Source organism: Paramisgurnus dabryanus, chromosome 22 (assembly GCF_030506205.2).
Source record: "Paramisgurnus dabryanus chromosome 22, PD_genome_1.1, whole genome shotgun sequence".
Classification (NCBI taxonomy): domain Eukaryota; kingdom Metazoa; phylum Chordata; class Actinopteri; order Cypriniformes; family Cobitidae; genus Paramisgurnus; species Paramisgurnus dabryanus.
Window position 1 is genome coordinate 23,989,005 of NC_133358.1, and position 27,774 is coordinate 24,016,778.

At 37.3% G+C, this 27,774-nt stretch overlaps 1 protein-coding gene across 13 annotated transcripts in view; it reads left to right on the top strand.

Moving 5' to 3' along the window:
- dip2ca (disco-interacting protein 2 homolog Ca) overlaps positions 1-26,945 on the top strand; it is a 130,304-nt gene extending 103,359 nt beyond the window's left edge. For 4 of the 13 annotated variants that reach the window (XM_065258448.2, XM_065258456.2, XM_065258450.2 and 1 more), the window contains 19 exons: positions 2,573-2,687; positions 3,153-3,354; positions 3,468-3,577; positions 6,179-6,220; positions 6,440-6,520; positions 7,059-7,182; positions 9,548-9,669; positions 9,745-9,856; positions 9,932-10,041; positions 12,001-12,131; positions 14,484-14,652; positions 17,594-17,764; positions 18,376-18,405; positions 22,924-22,985; positions 23,873-23,930; positions 24,017-24,091; positions 25,443-25,617; positions 25,749-25,872; positions 25,954-26,945. In XM_065258448.2, the coding sequence (XP_065114520.1) occupies positions 2,573-2,687; positions 3,153-3,354; positions 3,468-3,577; positions 6,179-6,220; positions 6,440-6,520; positions 7,059-7,182; positions 9,548-9,669; positions 9,745-9,856; positions 9,932-10,041; positions 12,001-12,131; positions 14,484-14,652; positions 17,594-17,764; positions 18,376-18,405; positions 22,924-22,985; positions 23,873-23,930; positions 24,017-24,091; positions 25,443-25,617; positions 25,749-25,872; positions 25,954-26,206 (2,266 nt within the window). In that variant the 3' untranslated portion in view covers positions 26,207-26,945. The remainder of the gene's footprint in view (positions 1-2,572; positions 2,688-3,152; positions 3,355-3,467; positions 3,578-6,178; positions 6,221-6,439; positions 6,521-7,058; positions 7,183-9,547; positions 9,670-9,744; positions 9,857-9,931; positions 10,042-12,000; positions 12,132-14,483; positions 14,653-17,593; positions 17,765-18,375; positions 18,406-22,923; positions 22,986-23,872; positions 23,931-24,016; positions 24,092-25,442; positions 25,618-25,748; positions 25,873-25,953) is intronic. The other 9 variants (XM_065258451.2, XM_065258461.2, XM_065258452.2 and 6 more) reach the window with 5 other exon arrangements.
- Positions 26,946-27,774: the final 829 nt, after the last annotated feature.

Below are 27,774 nucleotides of genomic sequence, written 5' to 3' on the forward strand. Positions count from 1 at the left end.
ATAAAAACTACAGTAAATGACAAAAACCAGATTCGGAAAAAAAACTGAAGTGTAATTAAATTGTTTAGTTGGTCTTAGGGCTGGGTATAGATTCAGATGTTCCGGATAGATTCGATTTCGATTCATAAGCTGCCGGTTCGATTCTCGGTTTGATTCCAATTCATGGAACGATTTTTATACTCGATTCTTGATTCAACTCAATGAATATAGATTGAATACAAATACTATATTTATAAAAAAAAAACCTGTGAACATAAGTTTACAAGTGGATAATAAATAAAAAGAAATTAAGAGCCACCAACCTGTACATTACACTTTTTTAATTTAGGTACACTTGGGTACATTTAAACAGAACCCATCTCTAATTTTCAAATGCATACAATTATGTTAAATACAATACAATTTTGATGCAAGATGAAAAACGTATGCTGTAAAAAGTCAAAACAGTCGAATTCCTTGATCAAACAGGATCAAGTTATTTCATTTTTTTTGTTTTTAATCGATTTGTGGTCTGTGAGAATCGATTTTTAATCGGCCACGTAAAAAAAAACGATTAATCGAAAAATATTTTTTTTGCGCAGCCCTAGTTGGTCTCAAGTCCCATTGAATAACATGAGGGAGGCGGTGTTTATGACCTATACTAGGACCACTCACTGGGGGCGATCAAGACGTTTTGGCTTCACTTTTCAGGGCTTGTGTGGCACGCTTGGTATACACTGATTAAAAAAATTAACATTAATCAAAACACTTACTTTGTCATATTAAGAACACTTTCATTGCTGCTGTCATCCTTGGGACGTCGTCGCTGAACTTTTTTGACAGCGATCAGCTGTAAAATGTTGTGGTCCTGCTCGATTTTCGTTGACTTCGCATAAAACAGGGGAACGTTTTTTATAAGATCCCCTGGGGTCAATGTGTTAGCATGACAGAAGCTTGATCCGTTCGTATGAGAACAAACAACACCCAGCATTTTACCTTCGCCCGAGTGCCTCTCGCGTAAGTTATTCGATATTGATGGCTTATGTTTCTTCCCCGCCACAGAAAACCACCACAGGTTTATCAATGCCATCAAAATCACTATTTTGTTTTTGTTTATTTGTTGATCACAAAGTACGAAGTAGATGAGGAAAACTAGGATTCAGTGTGTATGCAAAGTGCCGCCATTAATGTTTACAGTGTGTGGACTGTGATTGGTTAAGCGGATTTATTGCATTCTGCAGAGGAGGAGGACTGGCGTTTATCGCGGTTTGGAAAAAGGGAGAAAAGATGACAGAATTACACAGTGAATATTGGATTTTGCGTAAAATAAACAATTGACTTTTTAACTCTTTCACCGCCAGCGTTTTAAAAAAAAGTTGCCACCCAGTGCCAGCGTTTTTCATGATTTTCACCAAAGTTGAATGCCTTCCAGAAAATGTTCTTCTTTAAATATATAAACATACAATATACCAAATGAAAGAATCGACCCTCTGCTTTCAAACAAAAAAAACCGTTTCATCCTACCTTTAGTGGTTCTTTTGCAATCAGCTTTTGAATATGGGTAGGTTTTTGCAAAAACACCACATTTTGAGCAAAAAGCAGAGATAATTCCATTTTTGTGACGGACTTTTCATAGAGATTCCATTCAGAGCGATCTTTAAAACAGACACGGACATGCAGCAGCTTGCCATAGGGCAATACTTCCGGGTATAAAAAGTTGCGGAAGGGCGCCACCTGGTGGATAATAGCGGTATTGCGGAAAGACGGAAAATCTCGTCATTGGCGGGGAAGCGTTTTCTCTTAATTGACCAGATATCTCGTCAATGGCGGGGAAAGAGTTAATACTGACCTGATACAATACTGATTTTGGCGGTAACTAACAAAAAATGCGTTTATTGCACTTTGGAACCAAACTTTTCATATTTACATATTCAGTGACGTAAACACTTGAAAAAGTTTTTATTACAAGAAAATAGTAATATTAGTTAATACCATTAAAGGCAAGTGCTTTGCACAAGTGCCATGCACCTGAGAGCGAATTAGCATAAAGTTATCGTTATGTCCGGTGGTGTGGACGCTAGTATAGTTATCTTTATAATGTGAACAGCCCTTAACCAAAACAGTCTGAGGGTAACTATGAGAAGTCGGTTTCATTATTCACAAATTGCTTTTAAGTGGTTATAAAAAATTGTCAAAGTGACCACAGAAATCTATAGCCTCACTAAAAAAACTCATCAAAATAAGTTAAAAAGTGTTAAGCAAGCAATTACAGCAACTCAAAACTGGTAAATTGAGTAAAATGTAATTTGAAATGATTTGTAAAGCCAATTTTATTGTACTTAAAAATGTATGACAGCAGAACTATTCATTGAAACCCATATATACATAAAACAACCTTTGGTGAAAAAACACTTTAGCTGTGTTATCTTGCAAGAATCCAAAACATTCAATATATCACCTAAAGCTAAATGTTACCTCATTTGTAAGTCGCTTTGGACAAAAGCGTCTGCTAAATGACTAAATGTAAATGTTTAGGTATGCAAGGCATGAAAACATGTGTTGATATTAAAATTTCTTCCCATCTCTTTTTCAGGATAGCAGTATTTTCCGTGACAGTCCTGCATGATGAGAGAATTGTAGTTGTGGCAGAGCAGAGGCCGGATTCCACAGAGGAAGACAGCTTCCAGTGGATGAGCCGTGTTCTACAGGTGTGTGTCCTTTAGACACGCTCCCTTACTGATTTACTGGGAATTCGTTTTGCACGCTCCCTTACTGAATGACTGTGGCAACAGTGACTCTATCCCCACCCAGTTGGATTGCTGCGTAACCCCAGTCCCCATTTCAACACAATTAGAGATCATGCTATTGCTGACCTGCATACTTTCCGTCAGCAGTGTATATAATAACAAGGCGCATTCGGGCACAAAAGCTGGCCTTTACTTCCATCCACCCAAACGGTTCCATTCCACTCCTTTGTTGTAGCTCATTAATCTTGCAAATATGGTATTTTTTTCCTACCACTTCCCGAATTCCTGCTCGATAATTTGGTTCCCCTCAAGGCATCGGTAAAGGTCACCGCCCGCATCAGATCTCAGCCAGAAGCTTCTTCTCGGCTCCTTACAGAAGTCTATTTTTAAACCTCACCTGACTACCGAATACGTCTCTTTCTGCAGGCGATAGACAGCATCCACAACGTGGGGGTGTTTTGCTTGGCTTTGGTGCCCGCTAACACCCTTCCCAAGACACCTCTGGGAGGAATCCACCTGTCGGAGACCAAGCAGCTGTTTTTGGAAGGCTCCCTGCACCCATGTAATGTTCTAATGTGCCCGCACACCTGCGTCACCAACCTGCCCAAACCCAGACAAAAACAGCCAGGTTCGTCTGTCACAAGGTCACCTCTGATGTCTTACAGTATTAGAGCTGTCAGACGTGCTGTGTGTGTGTTTGTTTTATTTGTGTAAGTGATGAACTCTATGTTGGTGCTGCAGAGATCGGTCCCGCCTCTGTGATGGTGGGGAACCTGGTGTCGGGGAAGAGGATCGCCCAAGCCAGCGGCAGAGATTTGGGCCAAATCGAAGACAATGATCAGGCAAGAAAGGTGTGTGTGTGGTACCAAGGGCCTCGATTTTCATTCATCCATCCATCCATCAATCTATCCACAACCCCTCCCTTCCATCCGTTCCCCACCTACAGTAAATTGAGTCCCGTTCAACCAGAATATGCACAGAAAAATGGGAGTTTTCCTGTTTTTGGCTTGCTCTGGGCATTCTTATGTTTGGGACAGTTGAATAACTGATCTGAAAGATAAAATTACTGTTGAGGTATTATTATTTTTGCAAACACTTTACAATAGGATTGCATTTGTTAATATTAGTAAATGTATTAGCTAACATGAACTAACAATGAACAGTATTGTTTTTCAGCATTTATTATTAACATGTGTCAATGTTAGTTAATGCCAATACAGTTGTTCATGGTAATTAAATGTGCATTAACTAATGTTAAAGGATTAGACAATTTTCTTTAAAAAAAAATCCAGATAATTTACTCCCCAGCATGTCATCCAAAATGTTGATGTCTTTCTTTGTTCAGTCGAAAAGAAATTATGTTTTTTGAGGAAAACATTCCAGGATTTTTCTCATTTTAATGGACTTTAATGGACCCCAACACTTAACAGTTTTAATGCAGTTTAAAATTGCAGTTTTAAAGGACTTTAAATGATCCCAAACGAGGTATAAGGGTCTTATCTAGCGAAACGATTGTCATATTTGGCAAGAAAAAAAAAATATTTGTACAACTTATAAATATACAACTTTTCTTCTTCCTCCGGCTGTGTGACGCTCCACCGCGACTTCACATAATTGCGTAATGACGTCAACAGGTCACGTGTCACATATGAAACGCACATTTGCAAACCATTTTACAGTCATTTATAGACATTTATTAGTATCATTCGACATACAACAACCTGGAATGGTCCTCTTTTTCCACACTTGTAAACACTGGGGCGTAGTTTTGCATACGTCATCCGTGACCTCTTGACGTGATGACGTATTACGTGAGGTCGTGCTGGCGCGTCACACGTCCGGAGTAAGACGAGAAGTTGTGGTTTAAAAGTGCATATTTTTTATTTTTCTTGCCAAAAATGAGATCGTTTTGCTAGATAAGACCTTTATGCCTCTTTTGGGATCATTTAGAGTCCTTTAAAACTAATATTTAGTGTTGGGGTCCATTAAAGTCCATTAAAGTGAGAAAAATCCTTGAATGTTTTCCTCAAAAAACATAATTTCTTCTCGACTGATAAAAGATAGACATCAACATTTTGGATGACAATGTTGAGTAAATTATCTGGATTTTTTTAGAGAAAATTTAATAATCCTTAAAGTAAAACTTTTTTAGTAAATGTATTAGTAAATGCTTTACATGTATTGTTTGTTGTTAGTTCATGTTAACTAATAGATTAACTACAAATGCAACCTTATTGTAAAGTGTTACCATTATTTTATAATTTCATTATATGTTTTGTTCCTATTACAATAGGATTATTTACTGATTTGTATTATTATTTAATGATTTAAGATTATTTTATTATTATTTATTAATTATATGATTTTATTATGTTTTAATATAATATTGTTTTATTATTATATATTTTAATTAAATTTTTTTCTTTGCTATTTGTGACAAACAGTGCATTTTATTGTCACCTGTAGCAACTTATACTGTACAAGTTCAAGACAGTCTCAAGTGTCAAAAACATAAAAACCTCATAATTTTGTTTGCTAGCATATAATCAAATCATATGTTATAATTTCTCAATTTGACTTAGACATATAATCACAGTTTCCTTGGTGACCAACTTAATACTCTCATTTGACACTTGAAGAGGGTTAATTTTGGATCTGTGTGGTGCACAGCAGTCGCCCTAAGTGGATTTGTGTAGAAGAATTAACCTTTGACACCTTGTCAAACACTTTGCCCTCAGCCAGGGCTATTTCAGACCTTACTCTGACAAAGAGCATTCTGGGAAATTATTATGTCACCACCAGAGCTTCACGATTTAACTTTTTTGGCCACACGAAAGCTAGACTTGGAAAACAGCTTTTGATAGCTAGTAAACACTTTGTGGAAAACTCTGAGTGCTCCATTAAAGTAATTATTGCTCAGTTTTGGAAGGCTCAGTTTTTTTGTGCCGTTTCGAGTTAATTCCTTTGGTTTGCCGTGTTGTCACTCAACCACCGACACAAATACAATCCATTACGCTGCCATCTCATGCTGAAAGATGGCAGCCATTATTCCATCAGTCCGTCCGCTGTGCACACCACCGTAACCTTAAAACACACACAACACAGCTGCTGACCTCGCACACACCCATGCACAAATGTGCACACACGCATATGCTCATGCACATTCGAACAAACGTGTGCACAAATACACAACAGCTGCTGGCTGCTGTCCCCTGCATGCCTCCCACATTCTCTCATTCCCTCACACCCTTTCAAGCATGCATGACTCTGTGCCGTCTGACACCGACAAATGTTACCTCCGCCATCTGCACCTCTCCAAGAATCACACTCACACATGATCATTTTCCATTTTTACACCCTGTTGTTGTTTTTTTTCGTCACTTCCATCCATTCATGCACATGAAAATCAGGCCCACTGAGTGAATGGAAACAGTTTTGTTTCATACTTACAGAGCAGAAATGTGATCCGTGTGCGGGTATCAGTGGGAGATGAGGTAACACGATTGCATTCACTCCCAACTTTAATGCCAATACAATAATGATTTTTAACAGATCCTGCTTTAAATATCATTTTACTCATAATGTTTGCATTTATTATTTGCATTCAACTAGGTGTGGAAGGGGTTAAATTTGACCATGTTAAAGATCACCTTTACAATCTTTGTGAATCTCATGAATGATTTTGTAATAATCTGACTTTTTTTCACCTTTAGTTCCTCTTCCTGTCTGAAGTGCTGCAGTGGAGATCTCAGACCACACCAGATCATGTGCTCTTCACCCTCCTCAGCTCCAGGGTATGATGTCACCAGCTTTACCGCTTTAGTTCTGCTGCATTGCTTTTAGGGTTACAAAGGTGTCAGCTAAAAGTTAAACTCTTGCGATTTTTCAAGTGTGCTCGGAAAAGCTTGGCAGTGAACACCACAGTTTCTGCGCCATTTCCCCCCTCCAGGGAGCAGCGATTGGTTTCAGAAAAGATTTTGGCCTGGTGTGCAAGTGATGCTTTTTTAATATACCAAATATGTAATGGCAGGCTATTTACAACCCAACACACCCAATATACATAAAAGGTGCGATATGTCATCCTGAACATACTGAGCGGCTACTGGGAGTGAATTGTATTGAAACTATATTGTTTATGTGCGTATGGGTGTTTTGCTTGTGGCGATCGGCCAATAGTCCCGATGAAGGAAATGGCTTAATAAATATGACAAATAATGTTTTATTACACAGTAAATATACTGGATGGTTTCTGTACTAGTGGATAGACTTTATCATTACCTCTATGTACAAGTGTACACCACAAAATAATCATGTGTGTTTTTCTGAATTTAGGGAGCAGTCCTGAGCTCATTGACCTGTCTTCAGCTTCATAAGCGGGCGGAGAAGATAGCGGCCATGTTAATGGAGCGAGGCCACCTGCAGGACGGAGATCACGTTGCACTGGTGTACCCACCTGGTACGACACTTTTCACCTAGTTCCAAAACAGCACTGATCTACAAACATCAATGTTATGTATCAGCTTACTTTATAGGGTTCCCACGGGTCCTTGAAATCCTTGAAAGATTGGGGAAAATAATTCAAGGCCTTGGGAAGTTTTTAAAAATATACATACATAGATACAGGTCATTGAAAGTGCTTGAATATATTTTATGCAAGAAGTTTTCTGGAAAAAAAATCTCTGTGTAGTGTAGGATAATATTTTCTAACTTTTTAAGCACACGTGCTAAACTGTTCGCGTTAAATGGTTATATATTCTGTATGCGAATGTTGATTCATACTAAAATGATTTTTTGCATAATTGTGTTTGACACGTCTCGGGTTACGTATGTAACTGTTGTTCCCTGAGAAGGGAATGAGACGCTGCGTCTCCCTTGCCATACTTCCTGCGTTCCTGTAACACCGTCTTTGGCAATATTTCAGATAGCGATATACAGTGCTTTAAGTGGCCCAAAAGAAGTGCCGGTACTCTATTTTTCTTTCTTTTCTTTTTTTTTTTTGCTGACTGGACTTCTATATTGAAGGGGTTTTATATTCAACAGTCAACAGACGACCTTGTAAAAAATAATAAATCTTTATATAAGTTTGTGGATTTGCTTGAGCTAGAAATAGCTATTGAACATACATAAAATGTTCAAAAGGTAGATAAATAAGTCAAATTTTCAGCATGGTCAAATGCTAAAACTAGTTGTTCAGATAGAAAGAGCTTAAAAACTAAAACTTTAAAATGACACCAAGACCATGTCTATGGGTTCAAGAATAACAAAATACTGGCAATTTAAAACTAGAAAGTCGTCACTTTATTTTTTCCTATTGTTTTCCATTTTGGGTGGTAAAACTACTGTGCACGTCGTTCAAATTCATTGAAATTTCGTTGGGCAGTGTCCCAAACCAAAAAGGGCACTAAGGGGGGTGGTACTATTAGTATGGTTTTTATAAAGTATTATAAATATGATGTGTTATATTACTAGCATCAACTTAGACAAGTGATTATAATGGGAAATATAATAACAAGAATTAAAGTGTGACAAAAAATATTCAATATGATTTACCTGCTGGCTTGATGGACCTTTGAATCCATGTTTGCAATGTTGAACTGCCTTTAGAAGCAGCCTCCCTTTCCGTTCTCTGTCTTTATTTTGTGAAGGCATTTGTGTTTTTTTGACTACAAAGTGTGCCAACAACAGCAAATTTAGTGTTTATATTAACTTAGATCTGATCGGGAACATTAAATCCATTAGACAAGTGATAATAGTAAGAATGTGGATATTTTGTTGTTGTTTGCTTGCTAAGTTGTTAGCACTTTTACATTTTACAAATACATAAACAAACTTCCAAATGAGTAATTCTGCGGTTTAACAGCTGATATAATGTAATAAATCTACCTACCTGTTAATGCAACGAACTTCAGAAACTGTCGTCCAGCAGAGAGTGCACACAGACATGCCGCGGAGCGGGCGGGAAAACACGAAGTGGATTAGCGAAGTTAGTGGATCTTTAGCGATCTTTAGAATCTTTTTATAGATCACAACCTTTGCGTGCGAAATTACGGAGGATAAAATACGGGAGCTTTAAGGGAAAATACTAATACGGGAGGACGGCGGGAAAGAAGGGTAAAATACGGGACTTTCCTGGCCAAAACGGGATACTTGACGGGTATGGTGAGTCACACCTCTCCACACCACGTTGAGATTTACTGACAGCAAAGGCGACGTATGCGCTTTTAACTTGTAAACTCAAGGGTGTATGGGTAATGTAGTCTCTGCTCTCGGTGGGACATATTAGGAAGTGTACATTGTGAAGGGCGCTCTGAAAAGCGGCAGCGCAGCAAAAGGATTAAAACCTCTGATTTAAACAGATGTGCAAATGAGCGCTCCGGTACGCTAAAAGCACGTTCTGGGCTCAGGGAGAGGTGGTGGTATGCTCAAGAGCTATTTTTAGAAGTGGCGGTACTGAGTACCGGCGCGTTCCGGCCCACTTAAAGCACTGGCGATATACTTCCTACCTCCCACGTCACCCTGTCTTTGTCATTAAGTCTCACCATTGGTTGAATTTGATATACACATTCAAACGCACTTACCCCTGGAGGCGTCCCCAAAGTGTCACCGCAGTGACGCAGCGCGAGTTCCCCCGAAAGGGAACTGTAACAATGTATCTTAAAAGGTAACACCTTTCTCTCACTTAAAATGTGTCCCCACATTTAGTCCTTGAATTTGAGGGTATTGGATCCGGAAAGTCCTTGAAAGGTCCTTGAATTTAAAGTTAACTAAGGTGTGGGAGCCCTGGTTTTAAATATACGGTAACCTGTACCATTGCTTTGCAGGTATAGATCTGATTGCTGCCTTTTACGGATGCCTGTATGCCGGATGTGTACCGATCACAGTGCGACCACCACATCCCCAGAACATTGCCACCACCCTTCCCACTGTGAAAATGATTGTGGAGGTGGGTGTTGATGCTTTTTCGATTTATACCACTATAGAGAAAATGATGTGCTGAAATGTAAAAAATTTCCTTTAGGTGAGTCGGTCGGCCTGCGTGATGACCACACAGGTCATATCCAAGCTTCTGAAGTCGAAGGAGGCATCTGCTGCAGTGGATGTCAGGTCGTGGCCTCCCGTTCTGGACACAGGTTAGTGGATCATATGTTAAAGGTTTGCTTCTGCTGAAAATGAACGTCTATTTAACGTTAAACACGTTTTTCAAGATGATCTGCCAAAGAAGAAGCCCCCTCAACTCTACAAACCATCCAATCCCGACACACTGGCTTACCTGGACTTCAGCGTCTCCACGACTGGGATGCTAGCAGGAGTAAAGGTGAGGATTTACTATTTTTACTACATCGTGTTTGTGTAAAACAAAGACGGTCATCCGTAGTATACTTTTACAACAAAGAAACTTAAACGGATATGTAATAAGATCTTTCCAGTTAATGGGTGGTAAGATGTTGGATCAGGTGTCAGGTGCGCTACTTTGAAGATTTTAGAGGATGAATAATGAGTTTTGTACAAGTGGCCATTATTATGACACACAACTGGAGCCATTAGCAAACACAGAGACCATCAAGTATTGTGTAGTACTTCAGTCGTTTGACAAAGAAATGATCTTCAGACCCTTTCATTCGCTTGCATAGCTGCTTCAGAGTTCACCGAGTCCCACTTACATTCCTTACTAGTCTGAAAGACTTGTAAACAAATTGTTTTGTGGGTCACTATTGTTCCTTGTATAAAAACTATGTTGAATAAATAACCTGATTGTACTTCTTGCTTGTACTGGCGGCTGTGGTGATCTTAAATGCATTAAGTTATAGAGACATCTCATTAAATCATTAAGAGGCGTTTCACATTTCGCGTCTTAAGCCACACAGAAAACACGACTGTGCTGCTTTACTCTTTTTTTTAAAGGTTGCTTTTCGATGCTGCATTATGAAAAATAAATGCAAAATAATATACAAAACTATATGTTCAGAATGAGACATTTTTATCTACATGCATTGAGGGTCCCCTTACGTGGAAGTCGCCATTTTGTGCTGTCATGTTTCTACAGAAGCCCTTAACGGACAAACTTTTTTTACTAAGTTGTCTCCGGCAATGACATGTTTTTCCGGTGGCAGCTACCGTAGCTTCTCTATGCGTTTCAAAAGTGAGGGGTGAGCAGTGGACTGAGCCGTTGGTTGCAATTCGCAACCTTACCACTAGATGCCGCTAAAATTTACACACTGCACCTTTAAGCTATACATTTTATCGGTATGTGTGTTCACTAGGGATTAAACCTTTGCGTTGCTAATGTTTTTCTCTACAGGGACACAAATCAAACTAAAAAATGTTCACTCAATAGATTAAAGGGATAGTTCAGCCAAAAATGATATTAAACCCATGATTTACTCACCCCCAAGCTGTCCGAGTTGCATATGTCAATCGTTTTTCAGACAAACACATTTTCGGATATTTTAGAAAATGTTTTAGATCTTTCAGTTGATTAAATGTAATGTTACTGGGTCCACCCATAGTCCACGACCTTCAAGTCAAAAAAAAGTGCGTCCATCCTTCACAAATTAAATCCAAACAGCTCCAGGATGATAAACAAAGGTCTTCTGAGGGTAATCCGCGCGGTGTTGTTGTAGAAATATCCATATTTAAAACTTATTAACAAAAATAAATACCTTTCGGTAGCGCCGCCATCTTAGTCGCGTCCGCATTCAGGATGAGAGCTTACGCAGCCTACGGAGGCTACTCTGCTGCTGTTCTGTGCCCCGCCCTCCGAATTTGTCATACGTCACTAAGAAAAGTGCGTACACTACGCTAATACTCTCTCCTGAATACAGAGGCGTCTAAGATGGCGGCTCTACCGGAAGGTATTTATTTTCGTTAATAAAGTTTTAAATATGGATATTTCTACAACAACACCGCGCGGATTACCCTCAGAAGACCTTTGTTTATCATCCTGGAGCCGTCTGGATTTAATTTGTGAAGGATGGATGCACTTTTTTTGGACTTAAAGGTCGTGGACCCCGTAACATTACATTTAATCAACTGAAAGATCTAAAACATTTTCTAAAATATCCGAAAATGTGTTCGTCTGAAAAACTATGGACATATGCAACTCGGAGATCTTGGGGGTGAGTAAATCATGGGTTTAATATCATTTTTGGCCGAACTATCACTTTAAAGAGCAAATAAATTCAAATTGTGAGGTGCCAAACGTCTTATATAAGCAATCTCTCATTCACTCTCTCTTACTTTGCATTGCTCTCTCTTTCCCCTCATTTACCTTTAGATGTCCCACACCGCCACCAGTGCCTTTTGTCGCTCTATCAAGCTTCAGTGTGAGCTGTATCCCTCTCGTGAGGTGGCCATCTGTCTGGATCCCTACTGTGGCCTCGGGTTTGTCCTCTGGTGCCTCTGCAGGTGAGAGACGCCACCGAAACGCTACTTTATTCTAATTGAACGACCTAAAGGGACATTTATGCCAGATTTAAACATGAAACTGTTACTCTACGTGTGGTCATCTTTCATTGTTTATTCTGGGAGTTAGGTTGATATTTTTGGGGGTGTTCGAAATTACGTTAAGCTTTGTCAAGAGGATCTGTAGCATGAAAATAGCACAGAAACAGGATTTTGACTTTAGGTGTATAGTAATACAATAAAAGTGTAAGGGGCAAGGCATTGCAAAAGACACTTTTGTGAACTTTTTCTCACCTTACTATTTTTTAATCCTTCAGAAAGCATCACCCCATAGACTTTCGTTTGGAGAGTGTTACTGTAATCATGTTTTATATTTGTTTTTTTTTAGTTAGCAGTCATAAGCTGTGTTTCCATTAAAGATTTGCACAAAACTTTAGCGCTATTTTCTTAATGTCAACAAGACACTATTGCGAAATTACAATGTTTTCATTTAACCAATGTTATGCGATTTAAACATAAATTTGTTATCTCGCTATAAGTCATTCCAAAAACATGGCGTCGGGTGTGGTGACTCGAAAGCATTCAGGGCAGTCGTCTCTCGATTTGCTCTTGCTGTATTTTGATGTCATGCGGTTCTTGTTATGCCACATGAAGTCGACCACACGTCCTCGGTCTTGTCCTCCCATATATATATATATACACTAGATGTCGCCTTGGGGTTCTAATGCTACGTAAACACAAAACGCGGGGCATCGCGTTACTCGCTCTAGATCACTTGCGGGATTTAACTTCGTGTCATGCGAATTATTCGCACAAGTTTAATATTTTCAACTTGGGCGAAGACGTGTTTGAGGCGAATAGCGCATGTTTTTGCGGCAAACGCACCGCCCATAACGCGTCATTCACACTGCCCCACACAAGGACGCGTCAAATCGCGTCTTTTCATTGACTTTGTATGTAATATACTCGCGCAAATTGTTGAACTTACACATGGTGTGAACCCACAGTAAGCATGCATCAAAACCGCCGCCATCTTCGAACAGGGGTCTTGTCCCTAGGAAGTAGCTAGGTAATGTTGCTATCTCTGCCTGTACTTCGAATTCATGGACGTTGCCGGACTTTTGTGCTGCGTATGGATGTTAGGCCTACTAACACTATGCATTGTATTTAGAAAAAGTTGATTTTCTTAATGCAACACCAAAGAGTTTTTTTTAACCTAAAATAACGTTTCCAAAAAAGTTTCAGTCATTCATCCACTCAAAACAGGGTGAACGCCACTTTCACATTCGCTTTGCAGCCCTCTATCGGCCAAAACCGCACTAAAGAAGTTTCCAACCATCGGGTCGCGGTCCTGTAGTTCGAGTGAAAACTACAAAAACTTGCTTTACAGCAGACCTACAATCCAATCAGAGCCAGCTATGCTGCAGTATTTACAACAGTGCTAATGGACAATTACGCTTCTAACCTGTAGGGGGAGCAAAGAGCAAAAACTCCTTAGTGTTGCTTTAATATCAAAACTCTAAATACATATCTGTCCGTTGGAAAGAAAAAAAAACTAGAAAATTGCATTCGTGACGATTTATGGTGATTTTATTTCCATTACACCTTTGCCTACAATGACGCTGATGCAGGGCTCCCCTGTTTCAAGATGGCGGCTCTATTTGACGCATTCGTTCCAATGAACTGCAGTAGCCAAGGCGACATCTAGTGTATATATCTATGTTGTCCTCCAAGCAAACCTATTGCGCCATATTAAAAGATTGGTCATGTGACTTTTACGCACATCAGATGACCTGTAAATGCTATATTCCTTGTTCAAAGTGCCTGAAAAACCACCCAACCTGAGGTAAAAACTTTTTGCAATTTATGGGGGTTTATGTGAAATTGCTGGGCTTCCATTAGGTGCATTTTCTATTCGCTATTCCAATTTGAAGGTTAATGGAAACGCAGCTATTGTCTGTTGTAATAGTCAGCAGGCTATTGATTCAGTCAGTACATCTTAACTTGTTTTGAACATTTTGTACATGCTTTAGTTGTTAAAATGTCATACAACTGTGACAATTCAGCATTATAGATTTTAGGAGATTTAATCCACACAATTACTGAACCTGTTTCTCGAAAGCCTTAGAAATAAATCCTCTGTTTTTGCTGCATTCTCATGCTGTCAAGTGTGTTTTTCTGCTGTGCTGTGTGTTCTCTTCTAGTTAACTCAGCTCATGTCTCACTTGAGTGATAGGTTGTGTCTGTTTTGTCAGTGTGAGCAGGTTCTTGTGCTCTGCTCTAAACTGATTTGTGTATGTGTGTATATGTGTAGTTGTAACACAGTGTTTTTCTGTCTCTTTCTGCTGGGTGAAGTGTGTATTCAGGGCATCAGTCCATCTTGATTCCTCCGTCTGAGCTGGAGGTGAATCCCGCTCTGTGGCTGCTGGCTGTCAGTCAGTTTCGGGTCAGAGATACGTTCTGTTCATACTCCGTCATGGAGCTTTGCACCAAGGGCTTGGGCCTACAGACAGAATCCTTAAAGGTAAAGCACATTGCCAAAGATGTTCAGTCTATCAACCTTAAAGAAACATCTTTCTTTATTTTTTTCTCTCACATTATGTTTTAACAACCTAATGCAATTTTACTTATTAGGTCTATTACATGGTTGATTATTGGTTGTTTAATGGTTGCTCATAAATGTGATTCAATTTCTTTCTTTATTTCTCTTTTCTTTTTTTTTCTTTCTGTCTTTTTTTCTTTCTTTCTTTCTTTCTCACATTATGTTTTTACAACCTTATGCAATTTTACTTATAACGTCTATTAAATGGTTGATTATTGGTTGTTTAATGGTTGCTCAAAATACGATCCTCTTTCTTTCTTTCTTTCTTTCTTTCTTTATTTATTTATTTTCTTAATTCTTTCTTTATTTTTCTTTTACATTATGTTTTCACAACCTCATGCAACCATCTAATAAATGGTTGATTGTTCGTTGTTTAATGGTTGCTAAAAATGTGATTAAATTTTTTTCTTTATTTCTCCTTTCTTTCTTTCTTTCTTTCTTTCTTTTTTTATCTCTCACATTATGTTTTCACAACCTCAGGCAATTTTACTTATAACGTCTATTAAATGGTTGATTATTGGTTGTTTAATGGTTGCTCATAAATGTGATTCAATTTCTTTCTTTCTTTTTTAATTCTTTCTTTCTCTCCTTAATTCTTTCTATCTTTTTCTTTCACATTACTGTATGTTTTCACTACCTCATGCAATTTTACTTATCACATATAATAAATGGTTGATTGTTGGTTGTTTAATGGTTGCTGAAAATGTGATTCAATTTCTTTCTTTATTTCTCATTTCTTTTTTTTTCTTTCTTTCTTTCTTTCTTTTCATTCTTTCTCACATTATGTTTTACAACCTTATGGAATTTTACTTATAACGTCTATTAAATGGTTGATTATTGGTTGTTTAATGGTTGCTCAAAATACGATCCTCTTTCTTTCTTTCTTTCCTTAATTCTTTCTTTATTTTTCTTTTACATTATGTTTTCAGAACCTCATGCAACCTTTTACTTATCACATCTAATAAATGGTTGATTGTAGGTTGCTTAATGGTTGCTCAAAATGTGATTCAATTTCTTTCTTTATTTCTCCATTTTTTCTTTCTTTCTTTCTTTCTTTCTTTCTTTCTTTCTTTCTTTCTTTATCTATCTTTCACATTATGTTTTCACAACCTCAGGCAATTTTACTTATAACGTCTATGGTTGATTATTGGTTGTTTTATGGTTGCTCAAAATGGGACTCTCTTTCATTCTTTATTTCTTTTTTCTTAATTCTTTCTTTCTTTCCTTAATTCTTTCTTTCCTTTTCTTTCACATTATGTTTTCACAAACTCATGCAATTTTACATATCACATCTAATAAATGGTTGATTATTGGTTGTTTTATGGTTGCTCAAAAAGCGATTCAGTTTCTTTTCTTTCTTTCTTTCTTTCTTTCTTACTTTCTCTGTCTTTCTTTCTTTTTTCTGTCATGCTATGTCTTTAAAACCCCTTGCAATTTTACAAATAACATATAATAGATGGCTGGTTACTGGTTTCTCAAAATTTTATTCACTTTCTTTCTGTCTTTCTTTCTTTCTTTCTTTCTTTCTTTCTTTCTTTCTTTATCTATCTTTCACATTATGTTTTCACAACCTCAGGCAATTTTACTTATAACGTGTATGGTTGATTATTGGTTGTTTTATGGTTGCTCAAAATGGGACTCTCTTTCATTCTTTATTTCTTTTTTCTTAATTCTTTCTTTCTTTCCTTAATTCTTTCTTTCCTTTTCTTTCACATTATGTTTTCACAAACTCATGCAATTTTACATATCACATCTAATAAATGGTTGATTATTGGTTGTTTTATGGTTGCTCAAAAAGCGATTCAGTTTCTTTTCTTTCTTTCTTTCTTTCTTTCATACTTTCTCTGTCTTTCTTTCTTTTTTCTGTCATGCTATGTCTTTAAAACCCCTTGCAATTTTACAAATAACATATAATAGATGGCTGGTTACTGGTTTCTCAAAATTTTATTCACTTTCTTTCTTTCTTTCTGTCTTTTATTAAAATAACACAAACTTGATTCGTAATGCACAATGAATGCCATAAAATAATTGAAAAATAATAAAAAAAGAGCAAAACCTAATAAAATATAAACATTGTGAATCAAATTATAAAATAAGTTTCTTTTTATAAAGTTTCTGTTTGAGCTAAAGCTCTTAATATTTGTTCATTATTTGGCAGTAATTTAAACTGTGGTTATGTAGGATTATTGTTGGTGGTCTTTGTGTGTTACGGAGGTGTGACTGTGTATAATTAATGTCTAGTGTGAGTCAGTGAAGAAAAGGCCGCTTGTGCCTCCTGGCAAGTCTGTCTTGTAAAATCTTGTTTTATTTACTTTGATTTAGTCTTTGAGATCACCATAGTTACTAACTGCAGTCAGTGGCAGAGTATAGTTTATTAACATCAAGGCGATCAATGAGGAAAAAGTCCTGATTTAAAGACAAATTGTTGTATCTTTAGGTAGAGAATGAATGTTCCTATTCCTCATTGCATTCATAAAGCTTGCTTTAGCAATATAAAGGTTATGGGTTGATACTTATGAAACACTAACTGATTTAAAAATGTATAGATTGAATGCACTAAAAGTCTTTTTGGATAAAAGTGTCTAGCAAATGCATACAAGTTTTGAATAATAAGGTCAACTTTGTCACCTTTTTTCTTTAAATGTTATTCTACAAAAATATATTTGTGCTGAAAATTATATATATTTTTTGTAAATTTTTTACATGTTAAGAATTCATATTTAAAAGCCAAGAACTGAATGTTTTTTTATCTTCCCTGAAATTTTTTTTTATATTTTAAAATATATTTTTTATATTTGTTTTAAATAAAGAGTTGTGGTTCTTTATTTAATTTCTGAATGCGTTTCTCTTTTCTGTACCTTAGTCCCGAGGACTCGACCTGTCCCGTGTAAGGACGTGTGTGGTGGTCGCTGAAGAGAGACCCAGAATAGCTCTCACGCAATCCTTCTCCAAGCTCTTCAAAGATTTGGGCCTCCACCCGAGAGCTGTCAGCACTTCTTTTGGATGTAGAGTCAACCTGGCCATCTGCCTACAGGTCAGTATCGCATATCTTCACTTGTATGCTCGCAGAAAATGTGTTAAGTGTAATCTGCTGCGGACTGGACGTGAGGCAGAGGTTGAGACGTAATCCGAATTCCAACGCTGTTTACAGGTCGCAAAAGCCGGGATTAGTGTTCAGAGCTTCCAGAGAGGATTTCACTGTTTTAAGTTTGTTTTCTGTATAGCTGTCATGGTACAGTATTATAGCATGTGAGGTAATGCTCTTATGGTACAATCACTATTGTAGTAAACATATGTAGGCAAATGTCTTGCATTTAGGAATGAAGCCTTAACAATACATAATAAAAACATGAACAACCATACGTTTACCTTTCATAATAGGCAGAAAATGTTATTGTCAAAATCTTTGAGGTCAACTATACACAGTTAGACTTCTTATAAAGACACTCAGTGAATGAATGATCCAATATTTTCCTCAGTCTCTGCATGTACCTCACTCCTTATACTCCAATGTTAATGATTTTCCTTTTCCACCTGTATATTTTATGTTTATTTTTGTCTTTGTCACACCCACAAATCTTCATACCTTATTCCTCTTTCCTCACTTTATCCCCATGTCTCTCATCTGCTTCCTGGTTATGGTAGCCCCACAGGCTCGGGAAGCTTGCCGATCAGGTAGGGAAGTCAAGACGCACCGCGGTCTGGCACTGGTTGTGGATGAGCCAAACTGGGCTCTGGGTGCCTGAGCTCTTGCGGTGGTGTGGCTTTTGCTAATGAAGTAGAAGCGAATGACCAGATCAGTCCTTAAACATCCAATTTATCAGACTAATAGACTAATAGCTTATCTGACCTGCATGGCTGGTTTCCAGGACTCAAATAATGGTAAATTTTGAACCGTAGTGTCTTGGAAATAGGGCTGGGCAATATAGACATTATTTTGGCAGTGGTGTAAATATTAATCAAAACTGAATGTCTTGATGATTTTAATGCACTTTTTATTTTGCTGATAATTTTGCTAATAAGAGCTATATTCAATTCAATTTACTTTAATTTTCATGTAATGTATTTAGTTTTTAATGTTAGATTTCTATGTTAAAATAAGGGCTGCACAATATTGAAGTAAAATACATCATTTAATAACTAATAACTAAAAATCCAATATAGGATATGCGGCACAATAATGCTATATGTTTGCTAAATAATTTTAATTTATAATCAAATATATAAAAAAAAAGGTATATGGGTCAATGACGTGAAGTTCATTATTTTGTGTCCGTATGGATACATTAAAGGTAAAAGGGTTAACATTTCAAAATGAGTTTCCAGATTACTTGCATACATTCTCTTTTTTGAAGACCAAGTTTATATTTCTGTTTTTATTTCATTTTGAAACAATATTTGGGTGATAAATGCAAAAATGTCAATGTGGTGTAACTGGTCTGTGTCACTTGGTGTCACTAGTATTTTTTTTAATTAAAATATATTCGTAAAAATGTGCAATAAAATATAATCTAGTTTAATGTAATATGATTTTTTAAAATACATTTTTATATAATTTGTCAAAGATTATTTAGAAAACAGAGCAGTTTTTAGCATATGTCAGGACAAATATAACAAAAACGCATTAAAATGTACATTTAGAAATAACTAATAAAATTATATTTTAAAATTATTTTTTTGAATGATTAAGCTTACGTGCCATCAAGGTGGATAAAATATTTAATATTTCCCATTCTTTGGCACATTTGACATTTATAGGTCCATTCAATTTTAACTTTCATAAAAATTGTGAAAATGTAATTTTTTATTGCATAAAATTAACATAAATATACTGTGCATTGAAATAAACCTGATGCGTGCTTTTAAAATTGATTTCACTTTATTTATTATGACTCAACTTGTATACTTAAATGTTCTGATTTCTTGATTTGTATGAATTCAATATTTGACTTGATGGCTACATATATATACCAATTTCAGTAAATGTTGCTGTTATTACTATGTATATTTTTAAATATTTGGATTGAAAACTTTTTCATATATTTTATTTTGTGCATTAAACTTTAACTAAAATGTTTAGTTTGGTTACAAAAAAACCTTAACAATATCCAGAAAAAATTTCTTTATTTTCAAAGTCCACGTAAAGCGATAAATATGTTTAAAGTTTTTCACACCACAGAGAAATGTTTTATTAATCATCCAGCCAAATTTGAATGACAAAAAAGTGCACGCAAATAAAATAAAGTATTAAAATCTTTGAAAAATATGCAAGATTCTTTGCACTCAAGCATCAATTGCGAGCATCCATTAAGGTTGCAGCGGTATTTAAAAGTTGAGAGAAAAGCATCTTTCCTTGCGAGTGGGGGTGGTTTCATAGCTGTCAGCGGACAGGACCTGAATGGATGCTTCCTCTAGTTATTATTGTGTTAGGGGCGTGGCCATTAGGGGTGGGCAAAAAAAATCGATTCTTAGATGAATCGCGATTCGGACGTGGGGCGATTCTGAATCGATTCACAAATGTCAAGAATCGATTCTTAAATGTTAGTTTACAAAATAACGTCACGTTATCAGAACCAAAAGGCGGAACTCAACTGGGGGAGCGGTGATGCACACGGACAACTTAAGAGAGCGCGCCCTGCAAGAGCGCATAGCGGAGCTTACAAGAGCAGAAGAGAAAGAACACTTTAAATGCTTGTAGGACTATACTGCATATATCTTTACATTGAATTTAGGGCTGTCACCATTACTCTATTCTTTTTGAGGAGTTTTAAAAAAAATCCTTGAGTACATGTTGAGTACTCCTTAAAATAGCGGAGATGCGGTTTAGTGAAACAAACAGTATCAGAAGCATACAAATCAGCGCTACGCTGCCTCTCTCTCCCTCTCGTTTGCTCGCTCACACACACCGTGCGTGTGAATCAGGAACTGCGTGAGGCAAGAATGCGCATCCATGTCAATTTTGGAAGTTAAAGACGACTGAGCTGCAGTGGCATGGCAAAACACATTTGAGAAGAAAGGCGCAGCAACTCAAAAAGACCTGCATGTTTCACAATTACTCCAAAAGACCATAATGACAATTTTGCGCGTGGAGCAGCAGTTGTGCGATCTACCGGCATTGCCTTTGCGATCGACGTATTGGACACCCCTGCCCTAAACCATCCGCAGACTGTTTAGATATAACATGAATATACTTCTGTAAAAATATGCACATAGTTTGTTATTCAGTCGCTGGGTGCGCTGCATTATATAAATACAGTAATACTGCCAATCACTGTGTATAATGATGATGATTAGACGCTTAACGTTCGTGGAAGTTAATGCCGGTTAACATATAGAATTAATATGTCACGTTAAATTAATATTTTTACTGGTTTTAATGTCTTACAACATAAACAGGACATGTATGTATATAAGAATGACATTATTTATCCCTAGCTGCATTAAAGTACAGTATATGACAGTTCAGAGACTAGCAAAAGCGCAAACATTAACCTGGCTTTGAAAGCAAATGCGACGTAATGACGTCACAGATATGCAAATTAGTACGTCAAGAATCGATTCTGAATCGAATCGGGACCCTAAGAATCGATTCTGAATCGATTCATGAGGGTCCAAGCGATTCCCACCCCTAGTGGCCATGCTTGGTGACTTCAGTGCATTATCAAGCTATAATTTCAAGCCTGCCCCCTCCCTAAAAAAAATCTTGAATTCCTTAAAAAATCCTGAACTCCACAAATCAGTACTACATAGTTCACAGTCTTTTTAAAGTTTATAATGTGTTTAGAAATAATTCTCTGAAATGACTAATTTTTTAGATATATTGCCCAGCTGTTTTTAAAGCAGATTTTAGGTTTAATCTGAGTTCAAGGAAGATGACCCTTTGTGATTTTACTACAGTTCGGTTAGATCCAAGCAACATTGAATGAGAATTCTGCACTCTTAAAATAAAAAGATCCTTTTCTGCAACAGAAAAATGTGGATAACGTTCAAGGTTCTTTACAGAACCATACAGCCTGCCAAAGAACCTTTATTTTTATATTGACCTACCTGGCATCACGGTCAAGATTTTTATGTTATGGTTCAGCATCAGTGACTGGCGCCCTATAATCAAAGCCGGTACATGGCATCGCGGTTCCCCCACCCTCGTCCACCACATTGTTTTGCAGTGACATCACAAACACAGGCGGCTTTGTTAGGAACATGAGTGCCTACACACGAAATATCACAGACGCTTGCACTGTATGAGTCAGTGATCTGAAATGCGTCTCTAAGGACCTAATCTGGTCAGCAGAGCTGATTGTTGTGCTCCAGATACAGGGAGACCTCTGCTGGATGCTTCTTTTATCTGAGACTCAATTTGGTTTGTTTCATGCTTCAGCGATTGAGTTATGATACGTTTGTGTTTAGATGGGTGAGTGCCTCATAATGGCACAGTCGATGCAAATTCAATAATGATCAGTCATGGAAAATAGTGGCACTCATCAAGATGATGTATGTTGGTTTGCGATCAGAGACAGCAGTTGCTTGTGTTTCATCTCGACATTTCTCCAAATTGTATTATTAAAACCATTTCTTGAAAAATGCAAAGCTTGGTTTTGTCTGGGGGAGGTTAGGGAGAATGTTGAGAAAGCAAAGTGAACAGGTGCTTGTCCTAAATAAACAGTACTGTGATACTATTATTGTGCTATCATTTATTTAAATCTATACTTTTCTAAGTGAATATAAATTACTAATCTGTCTCGTCTTTGTGGATGATTTTTGGTCAAATTATTGATCTTAAGTTACAGATCTTAAGTGACGCCTGTTACCTCTCCATCTTGCAACATATCATCCGCAATACAGGGATTTGGCTCTTCTTCATAAATAACACCCACATATTTGTCATTCAGGCTTTATAAATGAATCCTATTTTTTGCTTGGCACTCCTCCGTTTATGCCATCATTTATTTTCATGTGCCTTTCAGGGTGACCGAGTAAATTTTGGGTAATTTCTACCACAGTTTGCTGCTTGCCTTGCCCTCCTTTCTTAAACCCCTCAAACTCTTATCGTTGTCAGATGTACTGCACATTTTCTTTAGACTACAGCACTAACTAGTTAACTGCTTAAGCAGGTTGGAAATTGACCCTGACATTTTCTATTAACATCTTTAAGTATGTATCGCTTGGTTAACTGTTGGATGATGTGTATTTCAGGGGACATCAGGACCGGATCCGACAACAGTATACGTGGACATGAGAGCTCTTCGACATGACAGGTGGGAAATTAAGTGATAATTATATTTAGTTCAATCTTACAAAAAGGTGCAAAAAGGGTTCTTTGTGTGATGCCATAGTGTGTTCCCTAAAGCAGTGGTCCTCAAACTTTGTGTAGGGTGCATTGCGGCCCCGCGGAACAAAATGTATGACATAAAATACAAAAATTCGAATTAAATACAACATTAAAATATACAATGTAGTGCTTTTGGTTAGTAGCCTTATATTTTCTGAGGTTCAATTACACAGAAATTATGAAAAGTTAAAAACTGGGGCCCCCAGCACCATCTCGCAGCCCCCAGGGGTCCACGGCCCCCAGTTTGAGAACCACTGCCCTAAAGAACCTTTGACAGTCTCGAAAGAACCATTTGTGAAAGTTTCATAATCTGATAATGAAGATCAAGGAGCATCCAAGTTTGATTTCACATTGATTTTAATCTTTGACATTACTGCTAGGTTTATTTGTGCAGTTTTTTGTATGTGCATGAATGCGCCCAGTTGACATTTCCCTCTGTTGACTTTAATGGAGGGACAATAAATTAAGTGTCATTTCAAGCCATCTCTTTACCATGGCCTGCTGCCAGGACACAAAATCAAATCCCTATCACAATATTTGCTGAAAAACATTTGAGGAGCTCAGATGCAAAAGCCACTAAAAGCCACCTCCGTCAAAAATGATATAATGATATTAACCAAATGTGCTCAGCAGGTTTTATACGTTCGTCAAATACTCTCGCTTCAAATCCTGACCTCAGGCTATTCAGAAATACTAGTTTGTTGCCAGAATCCATTAAGAGTCTGATAAAAAAGCTTATTTACAAGAAAACATATCAGACACACTATTGCAGGGTATTGCATCTCAGTTCACAGTCTGTTTGTTCCTCCTCAGGGTACGGCTTGTTGAACGAGGCTCTCCACACAGTTTACCCCTCATGGAATCTGGAAAGGTACCTGCTTGGCCCTTTAACAATAACACTTTGATTTTAGCCAACCTAATTATTACAGTAATTTGGTATATTTTGTCCGTTGCCAGATTTTACCCGGAGTACGAATCATCATCGCCAATCCTGAAACCAAGGGACCGCTAGGAGACTCCCATCTGGGGGAGGTGAGTTTAGATTACAGGGAAAATCATTTAAGAGGTGTAATACATACATTTTGTTGGTTAAAAATAAACAATTACGGCTTAAGTTTAGTCTCAGAATAAAAAGCATGTTCAAGCCATCTCGAACAAGATTTTCAAATGTCATATAATGTCATGTACAGTGACTGCTCTTTCGAGGGGCGCAAATTCAAAATACGTGTTTGGGGCGTCATGTGTGTTGCTCGTGTTTTCAAAATATGTATTTGTTGCGTTATGTGAACCATGTGCATCACGTGTTTTGTCAAAATAAGTGCCTGCTGCACACGCACGTTTATAAGAAAAGAGACGCTCACGTTCACAAAATACACGCAAGACACTCCCTTAACAGTAAACTCTGATTACGCATGAGATTATGCGAGTATCTGGCAAACGCGAGTGTCTCTTTAATCATAAACCCTTTATTCGCATCTGCAGCAGGCACTTATTTTGACAAGACACGTCATGCACAAAGGTTCCGAACACATATTTTGAAATGACGAACTACACACATGACGGGCTACATACATGTTGTGTCGAACTTCGCATCGTGTGCCCTCGAAAAAAGAAGTCAACGGCCACCACCGGTAATGTATGTTATTAAAATTAGTACTGGGAAAAGATTAATCACGATTAATTGCATACAAAATAAAAGTGATTTTTAGCATAATATACAAGTGTGTGCTGTGTGTAATTATTATGTATATATAAATACACACACATTAATGTATGTATTTAAGAAACATTTACATGTGTATATATATTTATTTATATTTTTATATATTCTATATTGTATATAAATAAATAAAAATATATATATAAATAAAAAAATTCTGAAATGTATATATGTGAGTGTGTTTAAATATACATAATAATTACACACAGCACACACATATATTATGCAAAAATAAACTTTTATTTTGTATGCGATTAATCATGATTAATCTAATTCTTTAAATACATACAGTATGTATATTTAATTGTTGTGTATTATTTAACTTTACCTGTCAAAATGATTTCCAGCATCCGGGTTACATATTGTTATTAGTTTTAAGCGGTTGTTATCTGAGAATAACAAACCTGCAAATGGCGCAATTGGCCAATCAGAATCAAGCATTCCAACGTGCCATGCAATAATGATGTACAATTTTTGGAATTTTCATTTTTTGGTGAACTATCCCTTTAAGTGGGATATCTTTAACAAGCACAATGATAAGTATATAAAGTAACCTGAAATGTTTATATTACAAACATTGACAGGACGAAGTTATGGATTCCAGCTTTATAAATATTGATAAAATTCTCCTTCAATTCACCTGTTTTTTTTTTTTTGCTGTAGATCTGGGTTCACTGCGCCCACAATGGTAGCGGTTACTTTACGGTTTATGGAGACGAAGCCCTGCAGTCCGATCACTTCAACTCTCGTCTGAGCTTTGGAGATACTCAGACCGTGTGGGCGCGTACCGGTTACCTGGGCTTCCTTCGCAGGACTGAACTTACAGATGCGAGTGGAGGTGATCCTTTCTAGCTGCATAAATCTTCAAATTTTACACAATGCTTAATCCTGGCTTAGTCTATAAGTCTTGTCTGTAACCAGGCCCTAATGTTTTAGTTTTGTTTGAAAATGAATCTGCATTTGTTCCAGAACGGCATGATGCTCTCTATGTAGTCGGAGCCCTCGATGAAGCCATGGAGCTGAGAGGAATGAGGTATCACCCTATCGACATCGAGACCTCAGTGATACGCACCCACAAGAGCATTATGGAATGGTACGACCTTCTCACTTAAAAATTTTCTTTTAGAAGAGTCAAGATATTTTGATCGAATGAATCATGTCATCTTCATTTCAGCGCTGTGTTTCCCTGGACCAACTTACTGGTGGTGGTCGTGGAGCTGGAAGGTTCAGAACAGGAAGCCTTAGACCTGGTTCCACTAGTAACTAACGCCGTCTTGGAGGAACACTACCTGATCGTGGGTGTGGTGGTCGTGGTGGACATCGGCGTCATTCCCATCAACTCCCGCGGGGAGAAACAGAGGATGCACCTGCGAGACGGCTTTTTGGCCGACCAGCTAGACCCAATCTATGTGGCGTATAACATGTAGCGTGAGCTTGTTTGGAAACTTGCAGTGTATGTCCGTGTGCGTGTTTTTTGCCGACCGCACACGACTGGTTAGGCATTCTACAGCAAATACCGGAAAACACTTACAGGAAGAAACTATTTCAAAGCCTGATCGGCAAAAGGAAGTCTCCCGAAGGCCAGACGAATCGCTTTCGCTTGCGTGCGTGCCGCTTTGTTTTCACGTGAGGTATTGCGACGTTCATTTTTACTCAGCCCTACACGAGCAAAGGGTGTTTTTAAATATCTGTGGCAAAATGTGCGTTTTAAGTTTCCAAGTATACGTTGTATCAAAACCTCTGGACTTTTAAAAAAGGTACAAAAACCAATCGTTACATTTGTATGTACGTCGCAGCCGTCCTTCAGCAATTTGCCGCTTTAGTTTTTCAACCTTTGTAAATGTTCTCGAACAGCAGGAAGCAAAAAAAAGAAGAAAAGCCGTCCCCCTGCTTTTACGAGTCCTCCATGTTTAATATAATTGTACAAAGCTGAAGGCCTAACACAAAGTCGGTTGATATTGTGTAATTATGTACAGATAATAGTTCTTATTTATTTTGCTCTTTTTAGAATCCGTGAGCGAAGACATTTGGAAATGTTTTCCTCATTAAATAATATTGCTGATATAAAACGTTGTATCATCTTGAGTGAGTAGTATCACATCAAGTATATGTAAAAATATAAATATACATACAAATATATATATATAAAAAAAGAATATATATATATATATATAAAAAAATAAGATCTACGAATCACCAATGAAACGTTTCTAATGCAGTACTTCCCACTTGCATGGTGTCCGTTGTAAAAATCAACTGACCGATCAACGTTACCCACACGTTTAATAACAACACAAACTCATAGGACTTTTAAGTCATGTTACACATGCGTGTAGCTGGAACAAATGCTTTTTAATCGAAACTAAATAGCTATGCCCTAAGTGAAAACAACAAACCCTTAAAATGTGCCTGGAATTTTGTTTACATTGTGTTTTACAACTCAAATCTGCACCGCAGTTCTGCTTGTTTATCTTATTTTGTGTTTTTATGTGCTTGGTTTGAGTTTTTTTTACTTTTGTATTGTTTTGAGTGACTTCATTATTTATTGACACAGCGCGTTTTGTTTACCGCTCATTCACAACGTTAAATTTTTTTGTGGTTTACGTATCCTCACAGAAACATGGGCACGGCAGTTTGTGCTTCAACAGGAAATTGAGCGTTGTCATTTATAACGCACCTGACTGTAATGCAGATTTTGGTATTTTACGTGAAACGTTAATGCCTTCACCCCATTCAGATGACGTGAAATCATCTTTTTGTAATCTGCTTATTTGGGAATACACGCCGAATAGCAGGTGGGAGAGACTGTTGGCCCGTGCAATATAAGCAAAGCATGAAATGTGTCCAACGGGCTGTAATGATGCAAAAGAAAATTTTGTGAAGAGAGAATTGTGCCATTATTCTCCACAACGTACCAGCTGCATTACAAATATAAATATCATTTTCATAGCTCTGGCAAAACTGACTTTTTTATTATTTGCCATATCCTGCCTGT